At 39.8% G+C, this 27,368-nt stretch overlaps 2 protein-coding genes and 2 non-coding genes across 4 annotated transcripts in view; 1 reads left to right on the forward strand and 3 right to left on the reverse strand.

Moving 5' to 3' along the window:
* Positions 1-146: 146 nt before the first annotated feature.
* On the reverse strand, positions 147-6,674 carry gnl3 (G protein nucleolar 3). The gene is made up of 15 exons (XM_061727687.1): positions 6,579-6,674; positions 6,386-6,444; positions 6,064-6,204; positions 3,670-3,789; positions 3,502-3,582; positions 3,294-3,429; positions 3,103-3,206; positions 2,428-2,581; positions 2,219-2,306; positions 1,927-2,104; positions 1,681-1,823; positions 1,327-1,463; positions 1,005-1,189; positions 740-806; positions 147-654 (listed from the first exon to the last, which is right to left on the reverse strand). The coding sequence occupies exons 1-15, from the start codon at positions 6,589-6,591 to the stop codon at positions 554-556; spliced, it is 1,707 nt and encodes a 568-aa protein (XP_061583671.1). The 5' UTR covers positions 6,592-6,674; the 3' UTR covers positions 147-553.
* On the reverse strand, positions 1,552-1,625 carry LOC133449612 (small nucleolar RNA SNORD19). The gene has a single exon (XR_009783055.1). It is a non-coding gene; the product is annotated as a small nucleolar RNA SNORD19 (small nucleolar RNA).
* On the reverse strand, positions 2,704-2,840 carry LOC133449614 (small nucleolar RNA SNORA47). The gene has a single exon (XR_009783057.1). It is a non-coding gene; the product is annotated as a small nucleolar RNA SNORA47 (small nucleolar RNA).
* A 6,883-nt stretch (positions 6,675-13,557) lies between the features above and the next one.
* Positions 13,558-27,368, forward strand: part of camk1b (calcium/calmodulin-dependent protein kinase Ib) — a 54,186-nt gene continuing 40,375 nt past the window's right edge. The window contains exons 1-2 of the mRNA XM_061727689.1: positions 13,558-13,654; positions 20,819-20,932. Coding sequence (XP_061583673.1) covers positions 20,847-20,932 — 86 coding nt within the window. The 5' untranslated portion in view covers positions 13,558-13,654; positions 20,819-20,846. The remainder of the gene's footprint in view (positions 13,655-20,818; positions 20,933-27,368) is intronic.

Below are 27,368 nucleotides of genomic sequence, written 5' to 3' on the forward strand. Positions count from 1 at the left end.
GCTGTGAAATTGCTGCTTGTTCTATATGAAAAATGATACTCCCCTCTGCCCATATGTGGACTGTTTATCCCAGCAGCTCAAAATTGATAAATTACCATATGAATAATAGCCTCTCAGTGGCTAGCCAAATAAAGTATAATAGCCTGCAATTTGTAAAATTTGTTTTTAATAAGTCGCTGTAACTTATTTTATCCCTCTCCTTGAAAACTAGACAAGCTTTTTCCAGACAATTTATTACATTTAAATTTACATTTTTATATACAATATTCAGCAATACGGACCTAGATGTTACAAGTTTATCATGTGAAGAATGTTTATAGTAAATATAAAGGCAACTCCAAAGTAAAGCATTAACCTGGCCATTGTTTGTTTGTCCCAGACAGAAATCCAACCAATCTACCAGCAGAACGAAACAGCCCAAATGAAGCCCATTCCTTGCACAGTGATGTCAGTATTGTCCAGGTTTTAGCAGAGGGAGAACAGCTTGTAAGCAACAGGTGTTTACTCTGGCAGCAGCAGGACCAACACATTTCAGGAGTCACTTAGTTGATGCTCATTTAAAATCTGTGTTAAAGTCATAGGCGTCATCCGTCCTAACACCAGACAGGTTCACATCAATGGGAGGAAGCTGAAACTGCACCTTGTGGGGGTTTTCTGGAAAGAGAAAACAAACGTTTACCAAAAAAACTGTCATAGTTTTGCATTTTAATAATAAATCAAATGTAAATAAATGACATACTTTTAACTGATGATTTCTGGGGTTCCTCTGGTTCCTTTTCTTTGTTTGCGTCCTCAGTCTGTTCAGTCTAAAAGAAAGCAAATGTTAAAACTACCGGTATTTAAGTTCCATTAATCCCCAATACAATAACCACAGTCCAGTCAACAGGATCAGAGTTGGATTAGAAGTCTTCATGAACAAATCAAGACTTGCGTTTTTGTCCTCATTTCCAGAAGAACTGACTGCTATCAATTCACGCAGCTGTAGTTTTTCCACCTGTACTGACCTCATTGTTTTTCTCCACCTCATCGTTCTTCTCCACCTCCCCCTCAGAGTCTGCAGGTCCAGGTTTTTCTTCAGAGTCTGCAGGTCCCGGTTTTTCTTCAGATATGTCGGCCACTCTCAGCAGACCTTTTGTTGGGCCTTTAGAGGTGAACTTAATACTGCTGGCCTGGTGTGGAAACTTAACACCTATGAAGAGAAATGTTTTCAGAAACACAAAAGTTATTGCAACTGGTTTGTAAATAGGCCTCTGGAGGATATGCTTGTGTTTTAAAGTGACTAATTGTGTCAAAATAAAACAGAGACATTTGAACTTTTACAATCACCTTTCAGAGTTTCTTCATTTCCTACTTTTACTATGTTTAGATCCCAACAGCTCTGCATTTCAGCAACCACAGCATCAGTCATATAAGCTGGGAGGGCGTGGTTCGTTGGCACCTTACAGTGGTAGCTGAGTTTTGTTCTGTGGAGACACCAAAGCATGTCTGAGACACAATAAAAAAACAAAACAACAAAAACAAAGAAAATGCTGCACAAAATAGTTATATTTCCACAGGGTTTGGATCAGAGTTGGATTAGAAGTCTTCATAATGAAATCCAGAATTGCATTTTGTCCTCATTTCCAAAGCCCTGCATGACAATTGCACATTTCTCTTTATTTTATTTAGAAACACACTCACCCTGTCCAATCAGAAAGGAAAGTGGCAGCTGCCTGGTCTGTGTCAGCAACTCCCCCCTTCAGCAGATAACCACGCTTTTTTGCAAACATGGTCAAAAACTCCAAAGAATTCCTGAAGTCTGCTATGTTATACTGAAGCACAACCTGAAGCAAAAAAGGGAAAAAATGCATTACAAGAGCAACTTCAGCTACTACAAAGTTAACACAATGCGGAAAACATCTCTTTTATGACAGAAACCAGTCCTACCTGGGTGTTGTCACACTGCTTAAGCAGAGTGCCGACAGCATCCAGGACACTCTTCTGGCCGTCCTCCACCTGCAGGCTCCACAGAGCCAGAGAGGCCGCTGGGTTGGAAGGCGATGCCACAATTCCTGGGCTGTCTATAAGTTTAACATTCTTAGAGATGTGCACAATTTGCATGGATCTAGTGTGCAGCAAAGAAACAAAATAATATGAATATTAGTAATACTATGAATAGAAATGTGTTAAAAAAAAAACGCTATGACAAGTCATGTACATAATTATAAACATCACTTACTTTGTGATGCCCCTCTTGACGCCAGCGTTGCATGCCATCATTCCCTTCAAGCTGTTAATGAGGCTGCTCTTACCAACGTTAGGAAATCCTGTGGGTCAAATTAGATTGTGAAAAGATTAATGTGGAAAGTTTTGAAATGATACAACTAGTCTTATTTTCAGTCAAATTAGTAACACGGTTGGATAGAAAACTGCAGAGGCTGTACTTACCAACTACTCCCACTTTGAGTGCAGCTTCACTCTGTGTTTTAGCAGCATAACTTGTGAGAAGGTCCATGAGACAAGAGTCACCGAAGCAGGCGGCTGCTCTGGATCTGTCCAGGACGACATTTGATGGTACTATTCTACTCTTTTTGGCTTGTTCCTGAAAATAGAGCCACACAAGGGTTACAAAAGGATACCATCCACAAAAAAGGGCCTAAATTACATTTGTAGAATGAAACATACATTTATAACTTCAAATTAATATGGTATAAACATATGTTTGTAATGTTTAACAAACCAACCAACATCTATTCTGAATAGATCAGAATGACTAACTATGTGGTTTGTTAAGTTACTTTTGGAGGTTAAAACCAGTTATAACAGCACAGCAGCAGCTGTTCAACCTTCTCAGTCCTCCACATCTTTTTACAACATACTTTTCTTAGGTTTTTCACGGGGTGAAAAGTTGGACACGGCGCATTAAGAATAGTTGGGGGTTAAATACTTCCTAGAAACCTTTTAGCTCCACAGGTTGCAATTACAACAGTTGTTTTTTCTCCCTTTTATCAAACATCTGAACTCACTAGCGACCAACAATACAAATCTGCAAAACTTTAAAAACAGAAAATGGACAAATTTCTTAACACTAACTTCAATCCTGATGTTTAAAAATGGACCTACTACTGTTTTGTTCTGCATCTGTGTTGACGCTTTGAACGCCACAACTGGAAACTCCTTATGTAAACACTCTATCCACCTCTCCACATGTTCCTTTGGTACCAGATCTACAAACAAGACCAGACAATCCAATCAACTTCACGATACCATTTTCAAGAAAAAGTTAAAGTTTGCAGCACATCATATCCACCTACCTATTTTGTTTAAGACGAAGAGTAATTTCTTGTTGCCTCCGCTCTGCAGCACGGCCTCCTCCAACTGCGGACACCGGCATCCCAGTGGATCTCGGGCATCAAGGACTTCGATGACTACGTCAGATTCTTCAATTACCTGTAAGCAATGAGCCTGTGTGAGAAAACCTATTACTTTCTTGTATAATAGATTAAATGAATAGTAGCTTACCTTGTTAAGTTCACCACAAATAAACTTTTTTGAGCTCTTGTCTGGTCCAGGCCGTTTCTCTGTTTTATTTGCTGCATTATCCTAAACAAACAAAAAAAAAAAAATGCAGGTAAGAAATTTTGTGACTAAGATGGAAATGCAAAGACAAGTGTTGCATTGCTGTTTTACCCTGCAAGCCTTCTTGGCTTTGGGTCCTGTCTCTTTACTTGCAGACTCCTTGTCTTTCTTCCTTTTCTGGGCACGATCCTCCTTTTTGGCTTGTCGTTTTCTTTCCTTTTCTTCCTCAATCTTGGGGATGTAAGATTGTTTTATTAATACAGCCCAACTCCAACACAGTGACAATTCACAAAGTTTTCAATATGGAAAGTGATGCATCAAAACCAATTAACAGCGTACTGTATAAAAATCTACTGAGACAAAAGATAATTAAAAACAAGTAAATTGATTGGACAAAAAAGAAAGAAAAAAAGTAGAACCACACAGTACAGCAATAGATTTAGTTTTGAGTTAAACTATTAAGAGTGGTAAGAACTGGGACATATTACTCAAATATGTTGGCGTCCTTAAAGAAATAAATCCCCACCGTAGTCACTCAAAGAACGGAGACTGATGGAGTAAACAATTTTCTAATATTTTATTGTACAACCTTTTGAGATAGTCACTGCAATAAAAAATCTGCATCTCTCGATGAGATTTCTGCACCTGTAAATAGGTATTTTGGTTTGGTCCGGTGATGAACACCATGACAGTTAAAAACAGTGTAACGACTTTTCACCCTTTAAATATGCAGACCAGTGACGTGCGATCAGGGGAGGCTGTGCCTCACCTGCTATCATGGAAAGAAAGAAATGTAAAATGAAAAAAAATATATTTTTTTTATATTTATCAATTCATTTTTACTATAAAGTAATTTTCCATTTAACTTCACCATTTTTATATTATTTTTTCTTCAAAATACGCCGAATTTTCACATTTGCCGTTCAAATGCTGAGAAGATGCGGGCGGTGAGGCAGCGCAGCGCAGAGCCTCACCATGGATTGCCCAATGACTCGGCTAACTGTGCTGCCATGTCATGTACTGAGACCAGATCGCTGTCTCTTTGTATGTCACTTAACATTTTCAAACATGTTTGCAGTGTATTTACACTGCTTAATGTAGTGTTAATTAATATGCATTGTCCCATCTAAATAAACTTTGAAACTGAAACTGCTATATGAAATAAGTTTCCATAGTTAAGCTGATTTATATAATGAACAGCAACTATATGTGTGTAATGTGTTTCTTGTGCCGGCGCAATCATAAAACGGCTGAAAAGAGGCCCGGGGTGAGGCATGCACTTCTCGTGCCTCACGATAGGGGGCACTAGTGAGCTCAGGGATTCTTCTTGCGACTCATTGGCTGCAGAATAAGTGACAACAAGCAGGAGTTTACAGTTAGTGGCGCATGGACTTCATTTATAAGTAAAGGTAAGACCATAATAACTTTTTAATTAAATGTGATTTTTGTGCGCTACAGTTTATGTGTAAAGCATTTGTATGTGAATGACGATAGGAGGTTTTAAACAACCAGTTAACTGCTGCCATTCAAATGGTGAATAAGTTGCTCTGGAGGGTTCATATGCTTGTAAATCTGACTGATGAAGTCAGTGCCTCACCATCCATGAATCTCACCACACGTCACTGATGCAGACTGATTGCGAGAGGGTGAAGACATTTGTCCAGGACAGTTGTATTTAGTTTTTTGTTGTTTTTTTCCCCTAAACTCTCAATTAAAATTCAAATGCAACTCTGATTGACCATTGTGGGGGTTTCCCTCCTTTCTTTAATAGAAGGACACCAGTAAATTGGTATATGCCTGTACATAAACAGGAAGGTTATTCAACTTGTATGAAGGCTGATTCCCTCCAGCTATTAAATTGTTCTAAAAACTGACAAACTTTGAGATCAGAGCACACCACCCAAAAATACAAGTTTTTTTGTGTGGGACATGGAATCAGGGGTGCAGATCCGATGTCAGGATTGGGGGGGGGACACCAACGTGACTTTAATTTTTAGCCAATATGCAACTCATGCCATAAATTGGTAAAGGCTTGCCAAAAAATACTGCACAGCCTGTCGCTGATCCACCAACTGATTATTGAAAAGGCTTCGTTGAAAACAGACGCATACGACCGGGAGGAGGCAGGAAAACAGCGGAGAAGTGAACCACATGTTGGCTACGGGCAGGCACGAATGTTCAGAACGTTGACAAAAAGTCATTGTCGAGCCTGTCAAAAATTTAAAAAATATTAATTCAGACTAAAAAAAAAAATGTATGGAGTAGCAATACTTGAATTCTGTACACCTCAAAAAGCACTGCGTATGTATTCTTTTTTTTAGAAATATTTTTAATAAATATTCAACATATTAAACCTTTAAGTCTGAAAATACATTTGTTCAATTTTGAATAATTTAGGGTATTTTTATTGGGGGGGACAATTCATGTTTTTCAGAAATTGGGGGAGGACATGTCCCCCCCGGGATCTGCACCCATGCATGGAATGGTGTAGAAATGTCTGCTGACCTGCAGCCTCCTCTGCTCCGCTTCTCTCAGCACCTCCTCCTTGAAGGGAGCACTGCTGGGAACCCCGAGGTCCTTCTTCACTCGTTTGCTCACTCCTTTCTTGTTTGCCTCTTTTCTCAGCTTTCGATTATGGTCCCGGACCTTAATTCACACATGAAAAACGTTACTCAATTTCACGTAGATGATGAATTTAGTTAGACAACATACACATGAGCAGATGTGGTTTTTCTCTCTTTCATGTAAGACAAAACTGAACAATAAAGACGTTTATCTGTAAATCGAGGAGGCATTCAACATTTATGGTGTAAAAGTCCCCACTTACCTTCTTCTGTATCTTGTAACGTTTGGAACAGGAAAGTCGCTTACTGGCTTTCCTTAACTCTGAAAGATTAAGGTAAATTACTTGGTTAAAACTTGATCTCAGGGAGACGCTGATACAAACAAACCAGAACCTGCTAAACGATTAACTCGTTTCATTTCAGATACTTGGGTATTATTTGTGAAAAACTACTTACTGGGTCGTTTCATCGTGAGATGTGGAAATGTCTGCCGCGACTGAACTGCTGCTGCTGCACGTGGTGGACGAAGGAGCACAAGGCTGCTGTTACGTCATTTCCGCTTATTTCAGTCAGATAGCAGTAATACTCCGCCACCTTCTGGCCGGGAGGCTTCAACTTTTTATTATTTTATTGCAGGGGAGTCCAAAGTCGGTCCTTGAAGGCCGGTGTCCTGCATGTTTTAGATGTGTTCCTTTTTTTTATCAAACCGTGATACAAGGAGCTTGGTCATCAACAGAACTATCCAGACTTTGATATCAAGGTGGTGACGACCGTTAATTAGAATCCGGTGTGTTGATGCAGGGAAACAACTAAAACATGCAGGACACCGGCCCTCGAGGACCGACTTTGGACACCCCTGTTTTATTGTATTCTATTTTTTGCTCTCAACAAAAAACTAATAAAAGTTATAAGTTTCCACAAAAAAAACCCACTACCTCCTGTATATATGTGAATGTATACATATTATGATCATAAAGGAATATATACTTTAGAATATAGAGTTATTATACCATAAGAACAAACACAAACAATTTGAGAAAATATGTAATCACAAAAATAAAACAAAAATGCAAGTTATATTAAAGTGAATATATGTGGCCCTGCGGTAGACTGGCGACCTGTCCTCTCGCCTGTAATGAGATGGGATAGGCCCAGACCCTGCAATGGATGGGTCAGAGAGGTCACATTAAGGCAGCTGCGTGACATACTGGTGCGGGTCTTCGACACTATGACAACACTTGTGATAACAATCCCTCTACTGAATGAAGTCTTTGTTTGTGTAGAAAACATCCAAGATTTATAACAATTGAAATGTGATTGAAATAAAAACAAATGAATAAAATTAAAACTAAATAATCACCTTCTTACATCATGTGCCAAGACGTTTATTGCCTAATGAAAGGCACAGGCGTCAGATCAGATCAGCATGTCCACGGTGCAGCCTGGTGTTGGCAGCATCAACCTTTACTGTGGCCTGTCTGTCCTCTGCTGGAACTATGACTTCATTAAAGGATAAACTCGAAATATCAGGCTTTTACTCTAAAGACACAACAGTATAATAAAATAAAAAGGCTTCTACAAACTTGATTTCAAAATACAAAATACTTGAAAAGAAAAAAACAAAAACAAAAAACATCACCCACTGTGTCTTCTTGCTAATGATTTCATCCAAACTTCTTAATGAAGGCAAACCACCCTACCCTGAAATTCATCAGTTAGCTCCATTCTAATCTCCAAATCTTTAATGATTGCTAATGTCTCCTTGGTTTTCTAAAACGCCACTCCAGTAATATAAACTTTTTTTCACATCTAAGAAAATTAGAATAACACAGTAGTTGCTTCTTCAGCTGCATCAATATCATTATTGACAATTATTTGTTTTTGTCAGGATGAGTGACAGGTTTTACACTGCTTCATTATTCTGTACAAAAAAGACAGAATAATATGCAATAATGGATCATGAGAGGACGTTTTTGTTTCAAAATTGTGACAAACACATGAGTTTTTCTATATCTTCCCAAATGTTGCCTCTTCTCAGATGTCTGAGATTAAATTCAAAATGAATATTAAACATTATACTTCTTATTTGAAATGTCTTGCATGGTCCGATCCCTGCATGTAGTAATAGTCTAGCCTCTAGCGGTCACATGCTCTAAATATCTGATCAAATTATTTTATTTGTTTCTGACTACAGTTTTAAAATGTCAGGTGGCCATACTTTTAAGGTTGCAACTTAATGTCTTTATCATTCTTCTAGATCAGCTAAACTGTTTTTTTTCTCTCTGGTGCTGTACATGTGTTTCTTTCTTTCTTTCACCATGTGAATGTCCATGCAACGTGCACCACTGTTTTCTACTGTATACGGTATGTTCAGGCCTTGTTCATGGTGCTTGATTTGGTCACTCTCAAGCTTTATTTACACACATGCATCTATATGGTCTGCATCAATCCAGTTCTGTGCAGAGTGAAGGATTATGGCTATTTAAACAATACAGATGGTGTGCAGTCCTCCAAAAAGTTTGTGCATAAAGCTCTGGAAACATTACACAGAATCTAAATTAGTTTTACTCAATCCACAAAGCAGATTTGTGTCCATGATGACACCTTTTTTTGCCACAGAAGAGCAGAGTGAAAGCAACAGTTTACTAAACATGAGATTAGTATCAATACAGCATAAGTATCAGTTTGGGTGGTTGAAAAACTGTTTTCAAGCCATTCATGTTCTTCCTGGGGTTGTGTTTTTTACTTGTTTAACAGTCTTAGGGCTTGAGCATGGCGTTTAAACTGCTACCTGAATGCTACCATAAATAAACCCAAATGTGACTGATTTATTTTGAGCTGAGAGCTTACTTGGTTGGATGTTGTGGGTTTACAGCAATAACTTTCAAATGCAAATGAGGCTCTTAGAATCATGTCTAGACCTTTTAACCTGCTTCATGGATGAAATAATGAAAGACTGGCCCACTTTTGTTCATGAAACAGCTTTTTAGTCAGGTGTCCAATTGGATTTGAGCATATGAAAAATGGGGTCCTACACATTAAAAAAACATTAATTTCTAAATAATCAAATAATTACTGAAAGCCTGCAGTTAAAAGCCCATATTCATCATGAAATTGTAAGTACAACATGCTTTGCCGCTAAGCTAAAATAAGTATGTCAGTATTACCTAGTCAACATTCTGTAAGTTTTTAGCTGGCTAATTTTATAAATATAAATATGCATCTTCCCTCAAGATAAAAGCTACAAGCACTGACAGTGAAACACAATTTAGCAAAAGTCAAACTGAAAAATGCTGTAACAGTGTCACAGTTGGCCACTGACCCCCTCTTCTATCACTGTCTACACTCACAGTAGGAAATATAACCACTTCAGCAATTTTTCTTTAGCTGTGATGCCACACTGAGTCAACGATTTATCTAAACTCAGAAGTCTGTTATTATTGCACAGTAACTGATATGCCATACTTGTTTATACCCATCCATCTTCACATCACGCAGCATTAGCTTCACCTCAGAAGTGGGTAAAGTTAAAAACACCATGTTTAAAAAAAAAAGCCACACTTGAACCTGAATGTCTGACTCTGCCCCTTAAACCCAGCTTCTATCAACAAAGCAGTATTATATCTCCTTGGTACTTTGATCAAAGCATATCAGAAAGATTTCATTTGAGAACTCTGGAAATGTTGTCATTGTTCGATAAAAAGATTGTGTTAGTCCTTTAATAATAATGATAATAATTTGTTTTCATGTCCATCTTCCTGCATAAGTGTACTGCTGCATCCTGAATGGGGATACTCATCTCAAATACGACATCCCGTTTGTCTTTGCTGAGGTCAACGCCGACTGCGTTTACTGGCTGGTCAGTGAGCAGAACTGCAACTTCAGCAAGATTTGCACGCGTCCCCATTTTGATGATGTCACAGATTGCTTGTTTTCGTTGTTTGTGTGTCGGGTCAGGTGAAACCTGACGATTCAAAGGTGAACATCTTTCCTGAGACCATGAAAGTGGGACAGAACATCTCCACCAAGTCTGTTGGCTCCAATAAGAGGAACAACATCACTACATCAATACAAATACAGAGAAGGAGGGTGCACGTGACACAAGCATCACACAGCCTTGAAAATCTGTAATCCCTCCAGTTTAATGATTTGCATGCCTTCGTGGTTCTTACAGGAACAGAGGAAGAGAGGTCTGTGTTCAAACGTGCCCTCGACAAAGTGAGAACAGATGCTTGGAGACCCATCCTCATGAAATCACAGTCTGTGTGCGAATTCAAGACGTGCGTCTCTTTTTTTTCTGTTTTAGTTTCTCATTTCAATTAAACTTTTGGGGAGCACGTTTTGTTCAAAACGTTGAGCACAAAGAGCAATGCTTTCAACCTGAGTCCAACTGAAAACCTACACTTTTTTTTACTCCCACTAGGGGAGTTTTTACCTGCCATTGTTTATGAAATAACTGCTCGGGGGTCATGTTCTGGGTATGGGTCTCTGGAAAGCGTCTAGAGACAACTTTTGTTGTATTAGACGCTATATAAATAAAATTGAATTGAAAATTGAACTTTTTTCCTGCAACTTTTCAGCACTGGTCATAGGAGAAACAAAACCACATGAAACGGTACGCGGCTGTACCACCTCTGGCCACAAGCGGGCAGCACTTCATGTATCAGCCCAAGACTTAAGACAACAAAGTGCACTAAAGGCTGATTTATGGTTCCGCGTTACACCAACGCTGAGGCTACGGCGGCGGTCTGCGTAGATTTAACGCAGAACCATAATTCAGGCTTTAGTACACGGACCGCCTCCGTCTTGCAGGCTCCAAACTCCCTCGTTCCGGTTTCCAAAACGGACCAAAGAAAACGTCTAATTCCTCCGCTTCACTTCAATGTTCAAATTTGAAGAATAAAAAAAAACATGTTTGTTGCATTAAAAAAAAATAGTTTGTTTCCAAAACTTAAGAAGAGTCTATCATTAGTACATTTGCACATATCTCAGTATGTCACTTGCATTTGTATGGTTGTTACGCAACACATCCACCAGGGGGCAGTGAAGAGTCGACTACGGCATCTGAAACCAGGACAAACACTGACGCTCCGCTGAGGAGAAGGTTGCACTAGAGACGCCCTAAAAAGCTAGAAACAGTCCAAGCAAACCATCAGAGCTCCTCCGTCCCAGAGCCCCACCAGTTCAGAGCTCCACCTCGTGGTAATAATTTGTACACACAGTCTAGTGTGGGTTATAAATCCCATCACTGGAAAAACTAATGATGGAGTTGTCAGAGTTGGATAAAATGTTTAAAGTGTTAGTTCAAGTGCTGAGTTGGAAAACTTGCAGTTCCGAAGGTTAAATAAAATACCTCATTACTGTTTAGCCATTTCATTTTAGAGCGATGTTCAATCCATGATCACAATCATACGCACATTTGGACACAAATCTGTCACATATTTATTTATGACTCCTTCAGGGAATACATTTGTCAGTTTTTAACACATAAATCAATAACTGACTTGACATTGTTGCTTCATCTGTAAACGTAACAGATGTATTTGCAGTAGAAACTGCTGTAGAATACAGTTTTACCTGAAAACAGTGACAAATTAAACGTCCTAGATTTTTCAATTCAATTTTATTCATAGCGTCTATAACAACACAAGTTGTCTCTATGATCCTTCCAGAGACCCAGATCATGACCCCTTGATCAATTATTAGATCCATGTATGGATGTTTTTCCCACACTGGGCTACACTACTTAAAACAAGCCCAGAATCCAAAGGGTTTAGAGATTCACTGTACTCAACAACCACAAAATCCATGTAGAGTGACTGCAAAGAGAACCAAAACATGTGGAAATTAGCCATAAGCAGGGAGAGCTGGATTCAAAGATACACACACACACACACACACACACACACACACACACACACACACACACACACACACACACACACACACACACACACACACACACACACACACACACACACACACACACACACACACAGAAAATCACAGATTATTATATGGAACTACAAAGGGATGCAAAACAGCACACAAAGGGGCAAAAACTACAAAGAGATGCAAAATGAGACACAACACATGCTTAAATATATAATAAATGAATGCACAGATTTCAAAAAATGTGAAATAATATGCAAAACAAACAGGAAAGTAAACATTAAAAAGAACTACATTCAAAAAATGTCTACACACAACATGGCAGCAAGGCTCGTAGTGATGTAGTGGGGACTGTCACCCTGGGGGAGGATTTATTTCATATTTATTGATTTGTTGTTCTAGACGTCTAGAAGGTCGAGGGTGATTTTTCTCTGTCGCTGTCAGAGCAGTAGCTCTCCTCCAAACCTTTCATCACAAGTTGTTTTTTTTCCCAACCTCTTTATTGATTTTACAAAAAAACAAGGCACATTATACATTCCAGAAGAACATTTGCATTAAAGAACACTGAGTGACCAATGAGTAAAATAAAACAAAGAAGATAGATACACAGCGAAAAGGAAAGAAAAGGAATAAACAATAAAATTAAATAAAACAAAAATAAAAAAGATAAAATAAAAAAACGTAAGTGATCAGTCAGGAATTAGGGTACAAATATACTCAGGAAGGTGCTGGGATTTTTGAATCATGCAAGATTTTAAATATTTTTTGAATTATTTCGTTTAGATATGCAATAAAGATTGGATTAATTTTCAAAAAGCAACATTTATGAATACAAAATTTAGCCAATATGATTAAATTATTGATTCCAAAGTCTATTTTTTTTGTCCTCCACTTGTAAACCAAATGTAATGCTTTCAAATGTAAGAATATGAATGGTTTGATCATTATATGTTATCCAGTATTGGAAAGCAAAAGGTCCTAGTTAGGCTACAAGAGAAAAAAAGATTCTCTAAGGTTTCGATGTCTGCGTTACAAAAAGTACAAATATTCAAATTTAAATTAAACCTTTTATGTAAAAAATCATTACATGGATAGACCTCATTTTTTAAAATGAACTTCTTTAGGTGGAAGTGGAAAGGAGAGTTAACTGGTTCTCAACTTAATTAAAAAACTAATAGTATAATGTTGAAACATATGTTTCCTCTTCAAAGGTGAAGAGAAACACACCAAAGTAAAATTAGTTCTCAAGAATGTATTATTGCATTTTTTATCTAAAAAAATACAACCATCTATAACTAAACAAGGCATTTGTGGATCATGCCTTTAAGTTGGAGAATCACTGCTTGTGGAACTGCCTTAATTACTGTGTTATATTGTCTATTTGTACAAACAAGGTTGTATTTTTGCAATGAAAGCACCTTTCATCACAAGTACACAGGAGCAGCGTCACGGCCGGACTGACCGCCTCCACCTGGCGGCCGCAGCTCGGCCGCTGATTGGTCCGCCCGGAGTCCTGCCCTCAGGTGACGTCATGAGAAGCGCATCTGGTTAGATCGGCTCCGACCAAATCCAGACTGCGAGAGCGCTCCGAGCACAGGGCACAAGCGGACGTCGGACAGCTGCTGACCGCACATTTACAGGTAGGAAAGAGCCACAGGAGTGCTAATCTGAGCCAAACTTTAATTGTGACTCTCCCACAGGAAGCCAGGAAGCCCGGTTTATCGCCGGGCTGCTGTCAGCTTTCTCTCCAAGCAGCGCTCTGTAACGTTAAGCCTGATTTATGGTTCTGCGTTACATCGACGCAGAGCCTACGCCGTAGGGTACGGCGTAGGTTACGCAGCGACGCGACCGTACGGTGCTAGTTGCCGCGTACCTTACGGCGTAGGGACTGCGTTGGTGTAACGCGGAACCATAAATCAGCCTTTAGCTGTCATTAACTAGGCGCGCTTCTCCTTGTAGTTCGTGCTTCTGTTTTTCTTGTAGGAGGAACATGTTTTTTATTATTGGAGTCATATTCAGTGAGTTTAAATGCAACTCAGTACAACAGAAAAGCCTGCTGGAGATATCGACCCCCGTTGGTCTGCTCATATGTTTCACCCTCTCTTTAGAGAGGATCTTTCATGTAAGCTGCAGTTTCCAAGCGCAGATGGTGACATGGACTATACATGACGAAGAAGTGGTCGCTTTATATTCTGTCTTCACTAAAAAAACAGAATGACAAGTGTTTGAGTATAACACCTGACTTAAGATAAGTTTAAACTCATTCTATTATGTACAAATAGCTGTAGGTCTTGAGGAGCCTTGCGAGTGTTTTATACATTACATGCGACTATTCAACTATATTAAGCTTTTACCTCTGCCCCATCTGCTATATCCTTCCCTTTTTGTATTTCCGTATCCTTTTCTCCTCAGTCTCTCTCTTACACACACACACACACACACACACACACACACACACACACACACACACACACACACACACACACACACACACACACACACCCTCACACACCCTCTACTGATGGCTATGGGATCTTGGAGGGAAGTCTGCTTATCTTTTCATTTTTTTTTATGTATCATGACAACAGCTGACTTATGACACGCTCTCTGGCAGTGGGTGCAAAAGGTTGATGCACTATGTCAAGTCCTTGAAGTCTTCTCAGTCAAAACAGTGATGATAAGAGAGCCCCGAGTCCATGAATGGTGAATCACAAACTGCTCTCCCTTTATTTATTTATTTTTATGCTTGTGAACATGCTGCTCTTGGCACAGGGGGAGACAGCTCACCCACCGCTGCAGGAGCATTACGTCTTCTCATACAACTGTTTGACCCAATGAATCATTTCATTGTTGTTGTTTGAAATGAATGGTGTTTTTGTCTTGTCTAATCTGTTTTGGTTTTTCTTTTGCATTTCATCTTGCTCACTGTGCTCGTTTGTACTTGTCCTCAAATTCCTGGGGAGCTCTAGATGTCAGTGAACATTTGATATAATGTATGATCCACATGCCTTCCACTTTTTGTTTGTGGCCAGATCTCAGATTGAGCGTTCGGCTCCTGTATCTTTGGAGAAACTGAAAGCATTAAACAAACCTTATTATGTTTTTCAGGTTTCCCCATTTCCTTCAGTGTGTTATCTTTCTTTTAAGTGAATGTAAAATGACTGACTGACCAATTATCAGGCTGATAATTCGTTGTTTTGAGTTATTGGGCATTTGTAGACTAGATCGCAGAATCACTGCAATTATGACAGAGGCTAGTAAAGAAATAATGAATGCAAATAATGATGAGTCCAGCCTGTGGATGTAATTGATATTCGCAAGGCTTAGTAAGATTGTAATGCAAAATAATAAAGCTTCATGTCCACACCAACAAAAGTTATATTTTCTGTCAGTAAATAGTGCCCCTGAACCCCCATTAATATCTGATTCAGGTTTTTCTTCTGCAACTAATCAACATTACAGTGTAACTTATTTGCATAATTGGCTGTTTTGGCATGCAACAAACCAATTTCTGTCAAATCAAATAACCAGTCACAGCAGATCGAGCCCTTTAGTGGTAAAGGTGGGCAACAAAGCAGTGTACAGTTTGAGGAAAAACAGTTTTTTTTTTTATAAAGGAAAGTTGCTGCTTTGATTTGTGTTGAACAGCAGAATTCCTCACTCTGGATCCGTGCCATTGCTCGTCTGCTGAGATAAGCATCAACAGCAGAAAAGTTTTTGCCCAAATTTATAACTGTTGGTGTGTAAAGACAAAAGAAAACCAGAATTTAAATGCATTTGTTTGTCATTAGCGGATTTGTACAGACAAGCCAAACAGTTTAGTGAATATAAGCAGATTTAAGTAAGTTTCTGGTAACTTATTCAGGTATTTACTTTACTCAGCTGCTTTCCTTTCTGTTGTTTGCTAAACATCTATTGAACATCTGTAAATAAAAGGACCGCAGTAAATTTTTACGCTCGCAGTGCAACTTCATGTCAGTTTACCACATTTAATCGTCGTTACGTGTATATGTGTGTTTCTTCTGTCCACCGCTCATCAAAGGAATGGGAAACCAGTGAGTACAGCATCTCTCTCTGTGTGAAACCCGTCAAGGGGGAATGCTGCATGTCACCTTCCACTCGGGGTTATGATGTTGTGCATCTCCCAGTCTCGGGCTTCTCCAGTCCTGTTGCTTCTTTATTTTATTTTATTGTTTTGGGGGTGGGGGGGGTTTGAGGCCAAAAGCCATGTCATCCGGTGACATTGAGGGGCTTCTTTGGCCATCGCATACAGTATCCGCATGTGTTTTTTTTCCCTTTAAAATCCCACATGTTTAAGCTTCCCCCTTTTCTGCTCCTGCCTACGTGAAACATGAACCTTATTCTGCTGTTTATAGCATTTGTCTGCTTGAAAAAGAAAATGAACCCCCTTGCTCATCTTTAACTATGTCCTTAAAATTCCAGTGGCTTGAAATGTGTTGTGACGTACGTACAGTCCCTATTGGATGCATTTCCAGAACTTTCTGGAATTGAGATGAAAGTGTGTGGAAGGAATTTAAGGCACATGTTGACATTTGCTGGTCTTAGTTACCTGCAGATAACGACCAGCAAGTTGATGTATTTTAAATGATGGCGGTGTTCCAGTGTCACAGTTTCTCAGTGCATGCATGCGTCATACATCCACACTTCCATATGAGCAAGGTGAAACGCTACAAACAAGCAGTACTTCAAAGGAGCGTTCACTGTTTCACTGGTTTCAATTTGTGCAGCTATTTTTAGCAAATGCCTGCTTCAGTAAAAGAATGAAGGCGATGTTCTTCGTGAATATTATTACTGGTCAGAGACGAGATTAAGTGAAAGGTATGGCATTACTTTTTCATTAAACCATAATCCTGTAATTGATTTAACTCGTTGCTGGTAAAGTCTTCACAGCAGGTGCTCAAGGTATGCAATGATGTTTCTGAAAGGTATTTTCACAAGTCATCATGAAATATTTTGTTTTTCTAAATGCAAATACTAAGTAATTAAAGATGCCATACATGTGTAACAAGCGGAGAGGAGTTGGATCAATCACTTATTTGTGAAAAATGTGAACTTGCCCAGCTTCCAGGTTTGTCTACTCTAAAACATCCTGTGCACTGATTTCTGCAGAAAGGAGTTTGGATTAATTTTCTAAGGGAATCTAGTTAGTGGCTGCCAACATGCCTGTTTTCCTCACCCCTGTGGCAGTGTAGCTCAGAAATACACGAATGTACTGATGTGCAAATATTATAAACCCATAATGTATCCACAACAGATCAGAGAAAACATATCAAACAGTGACATTTTAATAGAAAAACAGGAATTTTAATTAAAAAAAAGGGTTTATGTCTTGCTGAAAAACGCAAAGACTTATCTAAAAAAGACATTGCTCGGATGAGAGTAGCCTATATATTACTGTAAAACCTCCTGAGGATTGATGTTTCCTTTCTACATACTGTCAGTGATGCAGGTTTTTGAACTAAGCGCTTCCCACGAGCCACTCCCTCTAGTCTAAAGGATGTAGCGTCCAGTGTCTCCAAAAATAATTAACAGGGTAGTTACATACCACCGTGCCTCAGTGCATTTTGCATTAGCTTTGGTTCAGAAAGGATTGGTGGGGATCGTGTTCACTTATTGCTGCTACTTTGCAGGATGGACATTTAACCTGCATTAGAAGATGGCGCGGTGGACTGTGTTTACAGACATGCCAGTTTTTAATGCAGGACCACCTAGGGCCCAAATATTACAGTCAGTATTAATTGTTGACCTTGTGCTCTGTGTCCTCTGTGAGTTTTCCAGATTCTCATAATCTTTTGATGACAATATGTAGCCTACTGTAGGCGATGAGATATTCAATATTCTCTCACTTTTACACTAAAGAACATTGTTCTGAAATGGTTACAATTCATAGACTGTTTTTAATCAACTGGTTAACTTCATTTCACTGACTTGCCAGTTGACCCTAATTAGTTGGAATATGTTCCTATAGGTGTTTTTTATGTATTACTTATTTATTATTCCAGCCTTTTGTTGCTCTTTTCCCAACTTTTTTGAGATGTATTGCTGCCATTAAATTCAAAAAGAGCTAATTATTTCAAGAAAGAGTAAAATGTCTTACTTTAAACATTTTATACATTTTCTGTGTCCTTTAGTGTAAAATATGGGTTGACGAGATTTGGAAATCATTGCATTCTGTTTTCTAATTACATTTAAATATCCTCCCAATTTTTTGGGAAAATGTATATCTGGTAGTACAGTGATATTATTGCTGCAACTAGCATTTTCTTTGTAGTCTTATTTATCACTGTGGAGCTTTTCAAAATGAAAAAACCCCAATTATTTTAGAAAAATATATGTCGCTCTCGGGGATGGTTTTTCAAGTTCAATAATGGTTGAATTAAAATGCTTGGTATTATGTCCTCGTTTCACAGGCTGAGACTGGTGTTTGGTTAAAAATATACTGCACAGTAGAGTCTGATTTGCATCGTTTTATCTTCTGTAATTGTTGTACTCAAAAAGCAGATCATACAAAAGTCCGATTTAGTCAGCAAAAGTTTTAGTTTTTTCATGTAACTGTACTTCCTCTTACTGCTTCTTTTGAAACACGTTACTTTGCATGCTGTATGTTGTACCTAATTTAGAGACACTTCCTTTTAACGCAACTGCTTTCAATAGCCGTCCACATTATCTCGTCTAGAATGACAAGAATTACAAATTTTACTGTCAAATGTTCCTCAATTTAAGCTCAAATGCTTGTAAAGTTGTACATAAATACACACCACCATGTGTTAGTTCAGTTATTTTTTAGTTTGAAGTCAGGAATCACCTCTCTTGCTCTACAGTTGTGTGAGATTCATGTCTAAAAATTTGTTTTTTTAAAATACTTTTGAACTAAATGTAAGTGACGGGAGTTATCTATCGAGCTAAGCTGCTGCCTGCTGTTAGACCCCAAGTCAACTTCCACTCTCAGATACCATGGCAGCTCCTTCGGGTTTCCATGGTAACTTAGAAGAAACTAAATTCTGACATTTGGGATCATAGCAAGAGAGCCACCCTGTGTGTGTGTGTGTGTGTGTGTGTGTGTGTGTGTGTGTGTGTGTGTGTGTGTGTGTGTGTGTGTGTGTGTGTGTGTGTGTGTGTGTGTGTGTGTGTGTGTGTGTGTGTGTGTGTGTGTGTGTGTGTGTGTGTGTGTGTGTGTGTGTGTGTCTGCACGTGTAAAAAAACAAGACATACAGAAAATGATCCTGGAATATACTGTAGTGTATTGTCTGCTTCACCCAGTAAAAGTAAAATATAAGAAAAATTGTCAGCAGTAAATATCTACCAGACAACCAAATACAGTATATCAGCAAAAACATCCCATAGCAGCTGTTAAACATGGTGGTGGAGAGGAGATAATTGGTTAATAATGGTTTGGTAGTCATAGATCTTTGTCGTCTTTCAGTCATTGAGATAAGCTCCTCTGTATACTGTATAAGTATTTAAAGGTCAAATGTTGATCTATCTGACAGCTGAAGTTTAGCCAAACGATAAAAAGAATCAAAGTCCAGACCTAACACCAATAAAAATCATATAACAAGACTTTAAAAAGCTGTTTCTATATGAATGAAAGTGATGAAAGTAATGTGACATTGTAATACGGTGTGTTGTGATGTTGTTTTCATCTGAGGTGACGTTTATTTAGTTTTGAGACCTTGTTAGAACCAAGTGATTTTATTTCTAACGTATTAGCTGGTGCATAAAACCTCAGAATGAAGGTATGAACGTATTTTTCTCGTTCACTTAACTTTAGACAGACGGTGAAGTTGCCAGGCAGGCAGCGCGATCAGAGCCGAGTGAAGAATGCTGATATGAAAAGGATTATTTTAGTCTTTGAGGTATTGGGTTATAGATCAGGATAACTGTGACAGCAGTGTAGCTGATTACAGCTACACTTGAAAGTGTAGCGAGGACAAACATCTGAATGTTATTGTTGTACGTTGGGGAAAAAAAAACAAAAAAACAAGAAACAACATCCCAGGTGGTTTGTGTTTTTAAGTCTAATTTTAACTTCAACTTGAACATTAATCAAAGTATGTATGTAGTTGCTTATGAGTTGACAATCACCAGGGATGAACTCCTTAGATTTGTATTTTTGCCGTATTATGATCCTTTAGCAACAGATAATGCTGAAGGCCTGATCTGGGCCCATAACACTCAATATAACTTGAGTTTAATGCAGCTCTGATACTGCTTGGTCATGATAGGTCAAGTTATTTAACACCACTTTATATTACAGCTTAATAACTTTAACAGTGATAATTGTCTCTCAAGTCAAACTGCTGTTTAACCATTAACCCAGAACATGATGGGTGTGACTTGACTGCATCTGCTCTACCGTTGGCAACGAAGGTGTTGGTGAGCTTGGCTGTTCTCACATGGCTTTTCCCAACATGTTATTTTCAACTGTTACCAGCTCCTGTCCTCTTCTTAATGATGTAGTTTTCTTAATCATATTGAAACACGGAGCAAGCAGCATAATTCACACTTTACTTCCTTCATTTGACACGCATCCATTTTGAAACTGTTTGGTTTGGAGTTGGTCAACATTTGTCACCGCTGTAGTTGTAATTTCATGTGACTGAAAAGTGTGAAACAAATGAGAAAAGCGTAATTTCCTTTTTGGTATCTTTTGTCAGTAAAAGTCTGATTACATTTCAATTTATGCAGCCAGTCAAAACAAAAGAGTGTTGTGCTATAAGGAAGTCCTGCAACTAATCTGCTGCTACTGATGACTATTTCCCTTCTCTGTTGTTCCTCACTAGTATTGTTTCTGGCCGTCACAACAAGAAGATGCCACTGGATGAGGATTGCCCTGACTGGAAAAAGAAGACTGCAGACGTGAAAGAGAAATATGACTTCAAAGAGACACTGGGAACGTAAGTGTGCCGTTGTTAGCACCAAAAGCATTTGTGTTTCAGCATTGCATAAAGGGTTTTTCACCCTAAAATTATTTTTGAATGAAGGTGTGTAGTTCTATATTTTAAATGATGTGTTTAATGCATATAGGGTGATGATTTTCACATTTGTAACTTTTTTTTGCATTGCTACATTACTGTGCATGCGTGAATGTAAAGACAAGAATATGCAACTCTTTATAAATTGTTGTTCATGCTGTCAAAGGTCCTCTCTTGTAAGGTTTTGTTTAAAGATGCAACTTTGTGCTCTGACTGAAGGTGCCATCTAGTAAACTGTTGGGTATCCATTTAAGGATAACGGATTACAATTTATGAATCTGGGACTGAACAAATGCACACAAGTATAGTGAAATTCTGTATTTGGTGGATTTTCCACAACTAGCGGTAGCAGATTTAGCATCTATGCCTACTGAATATTTTTATGGCGACAAACACACTCGTTTACATCATCATCAAGGAAAGGGCCTAGTTAAGTGCATGTTTATGCATATTGGATGTTGCAATTCAAATATTTCAAATAAATATTTCGTCTATTCATAGCACTGTTGAGAAAGTGGTCATAAATATCCATAGATGACTGAATACCAATAGATTATACAGTATATAAAACTCCAAACTAACATCACAAACCAGTTGCGATGAATGGCCCCTCCGGCATTCTGTTAAAAAAAACAACAACAAAACCCACTGCAAAGATGTCTTCCCACAGCCGACTATGACATATAATCTAAATTTAAATATCTAAGTTGTGTCCGTGCAAAGAAAGCAGATTAAACTCCATGTGCCATATATCAAGTTATTACAATTAAATGTCTATGGAAAAGGTGGTGAGGAGGATTAGTTTTTACAGTAATCATTGTTACATCGTGTTTTATGTGATGTGCTTGGTGAGAATCAGAGGGTCCAGCTGGTCCTTCTGCAACCAGAAGGTTGTGGGATGTCATCGGTTTGTACGATGACACTCCCATATGCTCATCTGTATATTTTTGTGTGATTTTAGTATTTTTTTACTTTTCAATTAATTTTAAACTGTCAGGAAGAGTGGATTAATTATACTGAAAAGGAATCAATATCACTGACAGCCTCCATCGATTCAGCGTGCTGAATCAACCTTAAAAAACAGAGGGACTTGTTATTCTGGTTTGTCAAGGCCTCTAAATGTTTATTTCATTAGTGCTCGTCAAACACTGGGTGAGAAAGATTGGCTGCCTTTTTCAGTTTTTAAAAATCTTTTTTATTGCCATAATAGTATTTTTGTACAGATTATGGAAAATTGACCCATTTTGGTTTAAAATGAGCACAATAAGATGATGAAAAGAGTCATTTACATTTCGGCAAAACAGTAAAAAAAGATCCTATCTGTTTTTACTTTAAAATCACAGCAACATATTTATTTCTCCTCTACCATATCGTCCGAATTCATGACTAACAAGATGAGCTACAACTTTTCCTCGTTGTATCCGACTTACTGACTTTGTTTCCATGCTTATCTAAAAAAAACAACAACAAACTTTAAATGTTGCAATATGTTGGACACCGTGGGATAGATTTGACTGATGATTGCTCCGTGCGTACAGCCACAAACATTCCCCTCCCTCCCCTCAGCATCTCCGACCCGGCAGCAGCCTCGCTGTGAACAAACATTATCAGAGTCACTTTACATACAAGTACAACCAAAATTAAAGCTGCAAGCAGCGATGAACGGGCCCTCGCACTCACGGCCACCGCCCCCCATAAGTATCAGAAATGACACCACCCACGACTTCCTATGTCAAACCATTGAAAAGTTATAGCAGAAAAAAGGGACAACCAATCAGAAGAAGGGGCGGGGCTAATTCAGGCCAATGAAGGTCAAGGACTCCATACAGAGTCTGATGACACCACCCACGACTCTCCATGTCAAACCATTCAAAAGTTATAGCAGGAAATAGGGACAACCAATCAAAAGAAGGGGCGGGGCTAATTTTCACCAATTATGGTCAAGGACTCAATACCGAGTCCCATGACACCACCCATGACTCTTTATGTCAAACCATTCAAAAGTTATGGCAGAGAAAAGTTTTCCGGGGGGTGCTGTTGAGCCATTTTGCCACGCCAATTAATGCAAACCATGAAATATCAAATTTATCACCAGGCCTGGCTTGCGTGCAAAATTTGGTGACTTTTGGAGAACTATCAAATATGGACCAATCAGATTAAGGGGGCACGCTTTTTGGCGTCTAGCATCGCCACGGTAACACTTTTGAAAGAGAAAAGTAATGCGCGTAGTCGCAAGATGGAGACGCACATTTTAAGGTATAAGTCACCTGGATGCACGTTACGGTTCGGGCCGTATTAATTGCCGAAGGAATGGCATTAATTGCGCCAAAATTACACAATTAATTCAAAATGGCCGACTTCCTGTTCAATTTCGGCCATGGCGCCAAGAGACTTTTCTTTAAGTTGCGACATGATACAGGTGTGTACCGATTTTCGTTCATGTACGTCAAACCGTATTATGGGGCTTGAGGCTCAAAGTTTTTTCCCTCTGAACCAATCAGATGAAGGGTGGGCGCACTTTTTGGTGTCTAGCGTTGCCGCGGTAACGCTTTTAAATGAGAAAAGTAATGTGCGTCGTTGCAGGACAGGGACGCACATATTGATGTAGAAAAAAAAAAATTGCTGACAAAAAAGTGTGGATACTGCGGGAATCGAACTCTGATCTCTGACTCCAAAGACGGGAACACTCTGGCTGAGCTAAGACTCAGCTTGTAATTTTTATTTGACCTACTGACTTATGAGAGACCAACATATCGATATTTAGTAATGTAAGTCTGGAGCTGTTTTTTCTAATTTTTTTAAATATTTGTAAGTTATAAATATTAGTAAAACCCTACTATTTTAATTATTACTTTTTCTGTAACCATTCTGCCAAGGTTGTAACCGGGCTGAGCGGGGAATATTTCTGACGTCACCACATTACAGGGAGCTGATTGGTCGGGGGGCGGGGCCGTCATCACCCTACTCGCCACCGATTGGTCGGGGGGCGGGGCCGTCATCACCCTACTCGCCACTGATTGGTCGGGGGGCGGGGCCGTCATCACCCTACTCGCCACCGATTGGTCGGGGGGCGGGGCCGTCATCACCCTACTCGCCACCGATTGGTCGGGGGGCGGGGCCGGCAGACGTTTGAATCAGGAAGCGGGAGTCAGCGCGAGAGCGACTGGCGGCTCGTGGCGATTTTATTATAAAAAAGGGACAACCAATCAGAAGAAGGGGCGGGGCTAATTCAGGCCAAAGAAGCTCAAGGACTCATTGCAGAGTCCCTTGACACCACCTACGACTTCCTATGTCAAACCATTCCAAAGTTATAGCAGAAAATCGGGACAACCAATCAGAAGAAGGGGCGGGGCTAATTAAGCCCAACGAAGCTTAAGAACTCATTACAGAGTCCCATGACACCAACCATGACTTCCTATGTCAAACCATTCAAAAGTTATGGCAGATAAAAGTATTCTAGGGGGCGCTGTTGAGCCGTTAGGCCACGCCCATTAATGCAAACCATGAAATATCAAAGTTATCACCAAGTCTGGCTTGCATGCAAAATTTGGTGACTTTTGGAGAACTATCAAATATGGACCAATCACATGAAGGGGGGGCGCGCCTTTTGGCGTCTAGCGTCGCCACGGTAACACTTTTGAAAGAGAAAAGTAATGCGTGGTGTCGCAGGATGTAGACGCACATTTTGATGTATAACACACCTGGGTGCACGTTACGGTTCGGGCTGAATTAACTGCCGAAGGAATGGCATAAATTTCGCCAAAATGACACAATTTATTCAAAATGGCCGACATCCTGTTCGGTTTCGGCCATGGCTCCAAGAGACTTTTCTTTAAGTTGTGCCATGATACAGGTGTGTAGCGATTTTCGTGCATGTACGTCAAACCGTATTGTGGGGCTTGAGGCACAAAGTTTTCCGGGGGGCGCTGTTGAGCCATTTTGCCACGCCCATTAATGCAAACCATGAAATATCAAATTTATCGCCAGGCCTGGCTTGCATGCCAAATTTGGTGCCTTTTGGGGAACTATCAAATATGGACCAATCAGATGAAGGGGGGGTGCGCTTGTTGGCGTCTAGCGTCGCCACGGTAACACTTTTCAAAGAGAAAAGTAATGCGTGTAGTCGCAGGATGGAGACGCACATTTTGATGTATAACACATCTGGGTTCACAATACGGTTCGGGCTGAATTAATTCTCGAAGGAATGGCATATATTGCTCCAAAATTACGCAATTAATTCAGAATGTTCAAAATGGCCGACTTCCTGTTCGGTTTCGGCCATGGCGCCAAGAGACTTTTCTTTTAGTTGCGACATGATACAGGAGTGTACCGATTTTCGTTCAGGTACGTCAAACCGTATTATGGGGCTTGAGGCTCAAAGTTTTTTCTGTCTGAAGCAACGAGATGAGGGGTGGGCGCGCTTTTTGGCGTCTAGCGTCGCCACGGTAACGCTTTTGAAAGAGAAAAGTAATGCGTGTGGTCGCAGGAGGGAGACGCACATTTTGATGTATAACACACCTGGGGGCACGTTACGGTTCGGGCTGAATTAACTTTCGAAGGAATGGCATAAATTTCGCCAAAATGACACGATTAATTCAAAATGGCCGACTTCCTGTTCGGTTTCGGCCATGTCGCCAAGAGACTTTTGTTTAAGTTGTCCCATGATACAGGTGTGTACCGATTTTCGTGCATGTACGTCAAACCGTATCGTGGGGCTTGAGGCACAAAGTTTTCAAGGGGGCGCTGTTGAGCCATTTTACCACGCCCATTAATGCAAACAATTAAATATCAAATTTTTCGCCAGGCCTGACTTGGGTGCAAAATTTGGTGACTTTTTGGGCATGTTAAGGGGGGCAAAAGGGCCATCACTTTGTCAGAAGAAAAATAATAATAATAATTAAAGCTGCAAGCAGCGATGAACGGGCCCTCGCACTCACGGCCACCGCCCCCCATAAGCATATCAGAAAAGACACCACCCACGACTTCCTATGTCAAACCATTCAAAAGTTATAGCAGAAAAAAGGGAGAACCAATCAGAAGAAGGGGCGGGGCTAATTCAGGCCAATGAAGGTCAAGGACTCCATACAGAATCTGATGACACCACCCACGACTCTCTATGTTAAACCATTCAAAAGTTATAGCAGAAAATCGGGACAACCAATCAGAAGAAGGGGCGGGGCTAATTAAGGCCAACGAAGCTTAAGAACTCAGTACAAAGTCCCATGACACCACCCACGACTTCCTATGTCAAACCATTCAAAAGTTATGACAGAGAAAAGTATTCTAGGGGGCGCTGTTGAGCCATTAGGCCACGCCCATTAATGCAAACCATGAAATATCAAATTTATCGCCAGGCCTGGCTTGCATGCAAAATTTGGTGACTTTTGGAGAACTATCAAATATGGACCAATCACATGAAGGGGGGGCGCGCCTTTTGGCGTCTAACGTCGCCACGGTAACACTTTTGAAAGAGAAAAGTAATGCGTGGTGTCGCAGGATTTAGATGCACATTTTGATGTATAACAAACCTGGGTGCACGTTGCGGTTCGGGCTGAATTAACTGCCGAAGGAATGGCATAAATTTCGCCAAAATGACACAATTTATTCAAAATGGCCGACATCCTGTTCGGTTTCGGCCGTGGCTCCAAGAGACTTTTCTTTAAGTTGTGCCATGATACAGGTGTGTAGCGATTTTCGTGCATGTACGTCAAACCGCATTGTGGGGCTTGAGGCACAAAGTTTTCAGGGGGGCGCTGTTGAGCCATTTTGCCACGCCCATTAATGCAAACCATGAAATATCAAATTTATCGCCAGGCCTGGCTTGCGTGCCAAATTTGGTGCCTTTTGGGGAACTATCAAATATGGACCAATCAGATGAAGGGGGGGTGCGCTTGTTGGCGTCTAGTGTCGCCACGGTAACACTTTCGAAAGAGAAAAGTAATGCGTGTAGTCGCAGGATGGAGACGCACATTTTGATGTATAACACACCTGGGTACACGTTACGGTTCGGGCTGAATTAACTCTCGAAGGAATGGCATATATTGCTCCAAAATTACGCAATTAATTCAGAATGTTCAAAATGGCCGACTTCCTGTTCGGTTTCGGCCATGGTGCCAAGAGACTTTTCTTTTAGTTGCAACATGATACAGGAGTGTACCAATTTTCGTTCATGTACGTCAAACCGTATTATGGGGCTTGAGGCGCAAAGTTTTTTCTGTCTGAACCAACCAGATGAAGGGTGGGCGCGCTTTTTGGTGTCTAGCGTCGCCACGGTAACGCTTTTGAAAGAGAAAAGTAATGCGTGTGGTCGCAGGAGGGAGACGCACATTTTGATGTATAATACACCTGGGTGCACGTT

This window comes from Cololabis saira, chromosome 8 (genome assembly GCF_033807715.1).
Source record: "Cololabis saira isolate AMF1-May2022 chromosome 8, fColSai1.1, whole genome shotgun sequence".
Taxonomy (NCBI): Eukaryota; Metazoa; Chordata; class Actinopteri; order Beloniformes; family Belonidae; genus Cololabis; species Cololabis saira.

What these genes read in the sequence shown, in the direction of transcription:
- gnl3 (XM_061727687.1), bottom strand. An exon ending in GTCAAGAGGGGCATCACAAA is followed by an intron (nt 2,105 to 2,218) that starts GTAAGTGATGTT and finishes GCTGCACACTAG; the next exon opens with ATCCATGCAAATTGTGCACA. An exon ending in AGCAGTGTGACAACACCCAG is followed by an intron (nt 1,824 to 1,926) that starts GTAGGACTGGTT and finishes TTTTTGCTTCAG; the next exon opens with GTTGTGCTTCAGTATAACAT.